The sequence below is a fragment of the Indicator indicator genome, chromosome 11, assembly GCF_027791375.1.
Source record: "Indicator indicator isolate 239-I01 chromosome 11, UM_Iind_1.1, whole genome shotgun sequence".
NCBI lineage: Eukaryota > Metazoa > Chordata > Aves > Piciformes > Indicatoridae > Indicator > Indicator indicator.
In genome coordinates, this window is record NC_072020.1 from 13,186,086 (window position 1) to 13,196,780 (window position 10,695).

A 10,695-nucleotide genomic window follows, 5' to 3' on the forward strand; every position below is an offset into this window, starting at 1 on the left:
ATGAAGTTGTTTACTCCTGCTACATCATTTCTGTGCACATCTTGAGAGTTTCTCCTGCCATCTGCTCCCTTCAGGAAGGGGAATGTCACTCTTGGCTGCACATTAGTTTCTACTATCAGGAGTCAAGCAATTAGTTTCTCTACTTAGAGTCTGCTCTGTATAATAAGGAGTGCTCTGTAATTTCAAACCATAGCTGTAGTTTCACCTGACCAGCAGAGCTGACCTAATTTGAAGAAATGATCTAGAGAACTTGCTTTTGCTTCCCTCTGTGTTACGGTACTGTGGAGAAACAGCTGAGTATGTTCACTTGGATCTACTTTCTCAAAGTCCTAAGGTGTCAGTGAGTGTTTGCTCTCTTTGCAAGCTCAGCTCTTGTGTGCCTGGCTACAAAACAGAATGAGGAAGAAGTTCTAATTCACATCCTATCTTTTATTTTCTTCTCTCAATCTTCTGCTTTTAATCAGTATCTTGATTGTGTGAGGTTTTATACCTTGTGATCAACAAATCAGTTGTTTTGGTTGCCTCTCTAATTACTATTTATATGACAACATGACTGGTCTTCATAATGAGTCTCTCAAAATTGTGGACATGGAATCATACAATCATTAAGGTTGGAAAGACCTCTAAGGTCATCAAGTCCAACCATCAGCCCAACACCACCATGCCCACTAAACCATGCCCCAGAATGCCATGTCTGCACATTTCTGGAAGGCAGAAAGGTCACAGCAGCCTTGCAACGTGTTAGTTGTAGGCTGAACAAACTCAGTTTCTAACATTTCACTGGTTTCATCCATTGTTTGTTGGTGACCTGTGATCACTCCCTCCCTGTGTTCTTTGGATCAGATCTAACAAGCCTCCTCCTTTGTGGTGTGGTGCATTTTAACTCTGACTCACCTGCTCAGTAAAAAGCTTAGTGACAAAATCTTGCTTCCAAAGGCTTGCATGGGACACTCATGGTAGGGCATGGCAAAATGAGATTTGCCTTTTACTTTGTGCTTCTCAGTACTGCTCTCTAGCTGAACTCTCCCTGGATGGCTTTGGTTTTCCCCTCCCTGTACCAAACAGGCTCATTTCTCTGCCCACACCCACTTCCTGGACCACATTTCTACTTTAGCAAGGACATTTTGCATTTTAATTGTGTGAATTTGCAAAAGGCTTTTATGTGGGATCCATTGTAAAAACTCTGGGAGAGGCAGATGCAAAATCACACCTACTATAATGAAGCAAAATTACCATTCATTCTGCTACATCCACAGCATCTGTCATCTTTAACAGCTAATTATGGTCTGTTTATCCAGTCTCATCTCCCCTTCCCATTCACTGAGTGCTGCTGAATTGCATCTGGCTCTGGTAATAACCATGATGATGGTGCCGGATGGTGGTAGGTCTCCTACTGCATTTTTGTGGTCATGTAAAGTTCCATATGTCATTAAAATGATGGCCAAAATGTGAATTTTGCCTGCAGTCAATCTTGAATCACCCTTTTACGTGCTGAAAAGTTCCTCTAATTCCACTTAAAGCATTTAAAGAGAGCAGGCAGATGAGAGGAGAGCAGTAGATGTTGCCTGCCTCAGCTTCAGCAAGGCTCTTGATGCTGTCTCCCATAACAACCTCATAGGTAAGCTTAGGAAGTGTAGGTTACATGAGTGGGCAGTGAGGTGGATTAGGAACTGGCTGAAGGACAGAGCTCAGAGGGTTGTGATAAGCTGTGCAGGGTGTAATTGGAGGCCTGTAGCTAGTGGTGTTCCCTTGGGGTCAGAACTGGGTCTAGTCTGGTTCAACAACATCAATGACCAGAATGAAGGGATGGACTGTACACACAGCAAGTTTGTTGATGATACCAAACTGGGAGCAGTGGCTGACACATCGTTGGCCTCTGCTGCCTTTCAGCAAAACCTGGAGAGGCTGGAGAGATGGGTCAAGGGAAACCTATGCTCACAGAATCACAGAATGGCTTAGGTTGGAAGGGACCTCAGAGAGCATCTACTCCGTGGGCAGGGACGTCTCTCAGCTAGACTTGTTTGCTCATGCCCTCATCCATCCTGCCTTGAACACCTCCAGGGAGGGGGCATCCACAGCCTCTCTGGGCAGCCTGTTCCAGAGTGCCACCACCCTCGTACTGAAGAAGTTCTTCCTAAGATCTAGTCAAAGACTACTATCCCTGAGCTTAAAACCATTCCCCCTTGTCCTGTTGCTTGACATCCTTATGAAGAGTCCTTCTCCAGCCTTCCTGTAGGATCCCTTCAGGTATTGGAAGGCAGCACTAAGGTCCCACCAGATTCTTCTCTTCTCTGGGCTGAACAACCCCAGCTCCCTGAGCCTGTCCTCATGGCAGAGGTGCTCCAGCCATTGGATCATCTTTGTGGCCCTCCTCTGGATGCCCTCTGACAACCCTGTGTCCTTCTTATGATGGGGACACCAGAACTGGATGCAGTATTCGAGGTGAGGTCTCACAAGAGCAGAGTACAGGGAAAGAATCACCTCTCTTGACCTGCTGGCCACACTCACTGTAGCTCAGGACTCAGTTACCTTCTGGGCTGTATGAGTACACTGCTGGCTCATGCTGAGCTTCTCATCAATCAACATCTCCAAGTCTTTTTCTTCAGGTCTAGTCTCAATCCACTCTGCACCCAGCCTGTATTTGTGCCTGGGATTGGCCTGACCCAGATGCAGGAGCTTGCACTGTGACTTGTTGAACCTCATGCACTATGGTGACTAGTGGAAGCAACTTTGAACAGAGGCAGTCCTAGCAGTAGCTCTCAGACAAGATCAAGGCTGTAGTTTCATGTCATGCCTCACATTGTTCATATCCTGACATGTACTTCAGTGGCTGTTGAACATCTTCCATCTGCTAGGAATCCATTGTAGCATAGCTGTTGTGATATGGCAGCTGGGGAGCAATCATACTGCCATGAACAGCAGGTTCCCTTTTCCTTCATGCTTCACTAGTGCTTTGGTCCTTGAAACAACCTTTTAAAAGAATGTAAAATAGACTCTTCATTTGGAATGGAACGGAAGGGGAGACTACAACCATTGCTGTCTTTAAGATTTTTGATGTGGGAACATAGGAGAGCAATTTCAAACCAAGGGGCAAGTGGCAGGGCCTGCTTGTGGTGCTGCTTTATTTATTGGTCAGGGACCTTCATTTGGTTGTGAAAGGCAGAGAGCAATTCCATGCAGTTTGGTAAGCTGATGCCTTTCTATGTCATGTTCTTTTATTTTAGGATTTTCCTTGAGCTGCAGGGAGGACAGGTTTAAAGTTAGGAGTTGTTTTCCCACTGCCAGCCCTTTCCATTCATAGAATAGTTTGAGTTGGAAGGGAACCTGTAGATCATCTAGTTCCAAGCCCCCTGCCATAGGCAGGGACACTTCCACTAGCCAGGTTGTTCAAGGCCTCATTCAGCCTGGCCTTGAACACCTCCAGGGAAGGGGTATCCATGACATCCCTGGGAAACCTGTTCCAGTGTCTCACCACCCTTAATTTCAGCATTGCATTGATATTATCAGGGACTCTGGGGGAAGTGTAAGAAAGATTCATGGTCCTGCACATCAAGGTCCTTTGGAGCAAAATCCACTGATACAGAACCAGGTATCTATTTGTCTATTACATTTTTTTAGCCTGGTTTGTGTCAGAGAGGTGGAGAAATGCTGTTTTCAGAAGCCAGAGCACCAACAAATATCCAAGGCAGAAGTGCTGCTGGCAAAAACTGCTGGCCAGGTCCCTTCCACTGAGCCGTAAGAAGCACTCTCTTGTTTGTCCCACAGGCCACCAGCCAACAAAGTAGCTGCTCAACACACAGCTGCTTTGCCTCTTCCCCAGAGTAGGTACACAGAAGGCTACTCTAGCCCCAAACTTCTCTTCAGGCCACATGGCAAGCTGAGGCTATTCATTCTTCTGTGCAGCTGCCTTGCAGTACAAAAGGACCTTTATTATGGGTTTCACTCCATGCCAGCAGAGAGCCAGTTGAGTCCCCTTAGCCAGCTTTTAGGCACAGTGAATACATCATTGGTCTGGAAAGGCAACTGATTACTTTAATGCAATATCACAGAATCATAGAATGATTTGGGTTGGAAGGGACCTTAAAGATCATCTAGTTCTAACCACCCTGCCATGGGCTGGGACACCTCCTACTACACCAGCTTGCTCAAGGCCTCATCCAACCTGGCTTTGAGCACTTCCAGGCTTGGAATCCCCACAACTTCTCTGGGCAACCTGTTCCAGTGCCTCACCACTGTCATGGGGACGAATTTCTTCCTAATGTCTCATCTAAATCCAGCTTCTTCCAGTTTGAAGCCATCATCCCTTGTCCTGTCACTCCATGCCTTTGTCAAAAGTCCCTTTCCATCACTACTGTATCCCCCTTCAAATACTGGAAAGATGTGGCTTCAAGCAAGGAAGATACAGCTGTTTTTAAATACTCACCTAAGAAGTATCTCATAGCCTTGGTTATTTCACTGTCTCCCATTAAGTGCTTTTTACATTTTCTGTATTTCAAAATCAATGCCCTAGTCCAGTGGCAGTGAAGGAAATGATGCAACCACTCACCTAGCTCCCTGGGCTCACTTAGTCACTGAAGAGCCTATTTGTTACGTCTGACTACAAAAAAAATGCTGATGATAGGTTTAATTCATGAAATTGCCTCTGAAAAGTCTCTGTGATGTTTTCTGGAAGATAAAACCAAGTCTGACACCCAAATTCTGCTTTAAATCTGTGCTGATTCCTTCATTGAGCCCCAATACAAGGAGTTTCTCCTTTTCAGTTGGCTGGCAGATGAGTGCTAGTATATCTGGCTGTGTTTCCTCTCCTCATTGGAAACACAGGCTTTCCTGACTGCCATGCCTGGGCTCCTCCAACAACTGGTCTTGCATCTCTAAACACCCTGGAGATGCTGAAAAGAGGCAGATGTGGTGCTGAGGGACATGGTTTAGCAGCAGCCTTTATGGAGTTAGATAATGGTTGGATTTAATGATTTTAAAGGTCTTTCCCAACCACAATGATTCTCTGATTCTATCTCAGTTCCAAAGCACCTCCAGCAGCAGCTAAATTATCACATTGGTCTTTCTCCTAGACTAGCAAAGCTTCTGGCATGTGTTCCTTTGGGTAGCTGCTCAACACAATGACCAACAGAACATGCAGCCCCTCACTTGCCTTGAGCTGTGCAGCAGCAAAAAGGTTAGAATCACAGAAACACAGAATGTTTTGAGCTGGAAGGGACCTTAAAAGTTCCAACTCCCTGCCATGGGCAGGGCACAACTCCTGCTAGATCAGGTTGCTCCAGGCCCCATCCAGCCTACCTTTCAACCCTTCCAGGGATAGCTGGTTTTCTTCCAAAGAACTTGCAGTTGTACCCAGTAGTGATCACAAAACCCTGGACACTTGGGAAGCCTTTCAGTGACAGAGGCAAAAATCTCTGTGACAATAATATGTATGATGACACAGGTTTGAAATCCGGGGGTTTGTTTGGGAGACTGAATTGATGTTAGTGTAACAAAATGACCTTCTGTGTCAATGGCAGTGCTTGCCAAGAAGACTTCTTATGCTTTAATTTTAGGAGGAAGCAAAAAGTTCTGAGGGTTTAGATAATACTGAAAGATTCTCTTCATTTTTCTCTTCTTTAGACAAGTATCTAGGGATCACAACTGCCTTGAAATCCTCTCTGAGGATGTTGTAAGCAAACTGCTGTGTGAAGTTTCACTGCTCTGACCACCTGAATCTTTTCATTCCCTATTTACAGCCAGCGCTGATTTCCCATACAACGGTCAAGCTATAGGAGATGGAGTTAACAGAAACTCTGCCATTATTGGAGGTAGGTCTTCTCAGATACTTTGTGGTATGACTGTGATGGTTGAATTGCTGTTGATAACATGTTCAAGTGATTTGCTAGGAGGTGACCATGGGAAAACTGTACCTGAACAAAGTTAGAGAGAAATTTGTGTACGTCTATTGGGGCCCGTTGTCCTAGTGAAGTGGGTGGGTCTCACTATGTTTGTCCCTCAGATTCAGTGGCAACCAAATCAAAATACTGATGGTCATAACCCGGAGGTTAAGCATAGAAACATAGAATTATAGAATGGTAGAGGTTGGAGGGGACCTCTGGAGTTCATCAAGTCCAAGTCCCTTGCCAAAGCAGGATCACCTAGGCCAGGTAATAGAATCACTGTCGTGTCACCATGACAGTGCTGACCCCCAAACAGACCGCTGCAACTGAGGATAGGTCTGATGATAAAGCTGTCACATCTTTATGTGAAACCAGTGCCTCATGGGTGGAATGAGACAACAGGCAGCCAAGCCAGTTTTCAAGGACATGTTGAGAGACTATGGTAGATCTATATTGCCATTGCCTGGGAAATATACATCACAAACTTCATCCTCAAAGAGCTGCCCCGGCTGTGAAACACCACCACATCCCCACCACAGCTGAGAGAGCTCAGCACCCTCTGCCTCACAGTCAGCAAAGCTCACCTCTCTAAGTAGATACTAATGTTGAAGTTCACCTATGGGATGGAGGTTACTAGCAGACTCTACTCAGTGACAGTTTGCATGCCACAAAAACTATATATTAATATTAGAGTAGTGTAAATCAAGTAGGTGCGGTGATGTTTAACTGCCCAGGTAGCTATGACTCAGCTGTGGGATTGTTTCTTTGTTTCAAAATCCATAGGAGCTCTCCTTGCTAGTGGCATCTTTTCTTTCCTGCTCTGCATAGGTGTCATCGCAGTGGTGATCTTCACCATCCTCTGCACCTTGGTGTTCCTGATTCGCTACATGTTCCGTCACAAGGGAACCTACCACACCAACGAGGCCAAAGGGGCAGAGTCAGCGGAGAGCGCCGACGCTGCTATCATGAACAATGACCCCAATTTCACGGAGACCATCGACGAGAGCAAGAAGGAGTGGCTTATCTAAGCCCACAGGGACGGGGCCTGGGGTGGGATATGAGCTGGGCCAGGGTGGGACTGGGCTGACTCTTGCAGCGGGGAGAGAATACTCTGCATCGGACATTTGAGCACACGTACGGTAAAAAGATCAGCACAACAGGAGGAGCAAGTGGCAGGAAAACACCACCGAGACTGGAGGAAGAAACAAAAAAAGAATATCTCAAGCATTTAAAAACAACACTTTTTAATATTTATTTACAGCAGTTTGCCCCTTCCCATATCCCAACAACAAACTACAACAAAGAGCAGTTTTGCAGCTTCAGCTTTGGTTAAGATTTTCAGTAATAGCTGTCTATTTCTGTGTGTGTTTAGAGGTGTTCTGGATACCTGCAACAAGACACTGGGCTGGTTTTTTAGATTTTTAAAAATGTGGGTAATTCTACCATGAGAGCAAGAGGCTGACCTTTCATTCCACAGTTGTGTTCCTTTATGGCTAGCCACTTCTCTACAGGCTGTCCTCAGCCTTGACCATATCACCAGTTTGGTGGCACTGAAGTGGGGACTCGGGGCTGGGGGTGGGACAGGAGGGTGAGGATTAATGCAAATCTTACTCACCAGTTTTTCAATGTGTCATCAGCCCATGCCAACCCTGGCAGGATCCATCTTCTTGACCTAGGCACTTTGTGGATTGTGTACAATTCTCATTAGCAATGTAAAAATGGTGTTATTACTGCTACTACCAGAGAGGAAAGCACAGGAAGCTTTGGAAGTTTTTTTAATCATTATTAGTAGTATTTTTGTTAGTCTCTGTTGGGGGAATGATGCTGTGTGAGTCTGTAGTCCTGGTCTGTTCCTGTGTCTTTGGCTATGGCACTGGTAACCTGAGGCACTCAGCTCTGCCTCTGGCATTTTGAACAACCTGGTCTAGCAGGAGGTGTCCTGCCCATGGTAGAGGGTTGGAAGCAGATGATCCTTAAGGTCCCTTCCAACTCAAACTATCCTATGATTTTATGATTCTATGATTTTGGCATATACTGTACTTAGGCATAAGCATCATAGTAGGGAATTAGTCAGACTTTGTTTGCTTCTGTTTCTTTTTTAGTGTGCTGTTTCAGAAATATTATTACAGCTCTAGTTAATGTGTTTGAACCCATGGGCTTCACTTTCGCCCCAACTCTAGCATAGCAATTTCTTCTTTAAACCCTTTTTTTCAGTCCCTTTTCAAGGAAAGGCTCTGCTGGCAGCATTCCCACAGGCAGGAAGGTGAGGTGAAGGGGGCTGGGAAACTCTGCCCAGGGAGCACACAAGGAACGCACAGTGGAGAGTTACTTCTCAACACACAGGTTTACCTTAACTCTTTTTGTGGGTTTGTAAGGCGTTTTTAAGAAGAGGAAGGCCAATGCCGAGTGCAGCGTTGCACCCCACGTCCCCTTTCAGACCAGAGAAGTCACAGGCTCACCCAAGAAGCAGGCAGGCAGCCTGTAGGGAAGGCAAAAGGATAACCCAAAACCCCAATAGCTTTTGATGGCAATAACAGAGATCAGCTTTCTCTCCATAGAGGGCCATGGCCCTCCAGTGGTGTGATTTGACAGGAATTTAAGGCCTTCATGAGCAGGTTTTGTGGTGGAACAGGATGAAGGAATGAATGTACTGCAGGGCATTTGCTACAAGCTAAAAAAAACAATAATGAGAATTTCCCATTAAAGGTATTTATGTTTATCCCAGATTTGCTTTATCTTTAATATCACTGTGTTTAGTATGCACAGATGTAATCCAGTTTTTTGTACAGGAAAGATTCAGTTGTCACCCAAGCCTGCAATCTGCTACCCTGAGCAGTACTGGCATCTTTCGTTTCCTTATCTTTTTGGTTGCATCTATCATTGATTGAGTCGATGATTTAAAAAGGGACAGAAAAATAATCATGGAGGGAGAAGCAAATATTGGAGTCTTACACCAGACAAGAAATTTTAAAGCACAATTTGTCAGCCAGACAGGGCCAGATAGTTTGAGGTTTGAGGATGGTAGCCTAAAGCCCTCTTCTGGATTCATTGAACATAGACATCAGAGCAAACCAAGATCACTGATTTCTTCTGATTATGGGTTTTGAATTAGAATACAAAAAAAAAAGAAAAAAAAAAAAAAAAAGACTGTTTCTCAGGTAACATTATGTGGCAGAGGGGTTCAGGTAGGGATAAAAATGACCTCTGTCACTCTCATGCTCTGCAGTCTTTTGCTTTGCCTCCAGTATGAACCTCTCCCTCTCTTGTGTTTGATCAAGTGGATGAGTCTTTATTCTTGGTTAATGGTGGGTGTAAGATAAGTGTCCACTCCCTGGAGACTGTCAGCGTGGGATGGATCTAGCCCTCACCACTCATACATAGCAAACACAGATGTCTTTGTAGGACTGCAGAGGCATTCTTCTGTCTGTTGCTAGGTTATGTTTCATTTGATTTTAATGGTATTTTAATCCACTCTGAAAAACTTCCTTGCCTGCAACTTCAAGTTACCATGAGAAATGACTGTAGCATCATTTGCTTGGACCGGGATTGGCTCTGCAGCAAAAAAGTTCCTTAATAATCTGAACTTCATCTCCCACAACCCTGCAAACAAGAAGTGCTGGAAAATGACCTCTGACCATTGTACAAGCAATAGTTGTAGAGTCTTAACTCTGAAAAAACAGGTTTTACATATCAGAAATCAAGCTGCAAGCATCTGCAGCTCTCCACTGATGGGACAGTGTGGACCTCTTTATGTGAAGTTCATTAGTGCTGTGTTGTAATGTTGGTAATCTTCAATCTTCTCAATCCTTTGTGGTGCAGTCACTTTCATCACACTAGAAACTCTTTTAATTATTAGAATTCTTGTTTCTTATTAAACTGGACCTTAGACATGATGTTGTGGACTAGCAGCTAGTCTCTTCATAGGGAGATTCTCCTCCCCCTCTACTGTGCCCTAGGGAGGCCACACCTGGAATATTGTGTCCAGTTTTGGGCTCCTTGGAGTCCAGTGGAGGGAACTGGAGCATCTCTCTGAGAAGAGGCTGAGAGACCTGGGGCTGTCTAGCTTGGAGAAAGGAAGCCAGAGAGATCTTCTCAATGCTCATCAATAGATAAAGGGTAGGGGGCAAAAGGATGGGGCCAGACTCTTCAGTGATGCCCAGTGACAGGACAAGGGGCAATGGGCACAAACTTGAAAAGAGGAGATTCCACCTAAACATGAGGAAAACACTTCCCTGCTGTGAGGGAGCTGGAGCCCTGGAGCAGGCTGCCTAGAGAGGTTGTGGAGTCTCCTTCTCTGGAGAGATTTCAAACCCACCTGGGCATTATGAAGCTGCTGTGGGTGACCCTGCTTTAGCAGGGGGGTTGGACTAGATGGTCTCCAGAGATCTCTTCCAACCCCACCATGCGGGGATTCTGTGATTTGTTGACTGCAGGTGAATTCTGCCTGTCTGCTTTGTATTTCGTTTTTGAGAGCAGCTCAGTGAGCACAGGCAGTGCTCGCCCAGCAGTGAAGCAGGAGCAGGCCCAGAGAAGGAGCTTGTGTGTTTTGCTAGCACTGTATCTCTTCTGAGGACTTCTTCCCCTATGAACTCTTATTGAAGGTTGAAACAATGTCCCTAGTTTACATCACCCACTCTTATTGGTGCCAAAACTCCATGTTGTTTAACAGGTACTATCCATGTGCCTGTAGTGGGACAATCTGTGGGGAGGGCAGAGTAGCTCCTCCTTTTATAATGCTCTCTACTGTCCCCAAAGAATATTAATCAGTCTTTTAGGACCTCTTTTTAGCTGTCTCACCTATTTGAACTGTGCAGAA

General features: G+C 45.2%; 1 protein-coding gene across 1 annotated transcript in view; it reads left to right on the forward strand.

Annotated features, from left to right (window-relative positions):
• The window catches only part of CNTNAP2 (contactin associated protein 2), a 664,834-nt gene extending 657,927 nt beyond the window's left edge, over positions 1-6,907 (forward strand). The window contains exons 23-24 of the mRNA XM_054385136.1: positions 5,736-5,807; positions 6,708-6,907. Of these exons, the coding sequence (XP_054241111.1) occupies positions 5,736-5,807; positions 6,708-6,907 (272 nt within the window). The remainder of the gene's footprint in view (positions 1-5,735; positions 5,808-6,707) is intronic.
• The last annotated feature ends 3,788 nt before the right edge of the window (positions 6,908-10,695 follow it).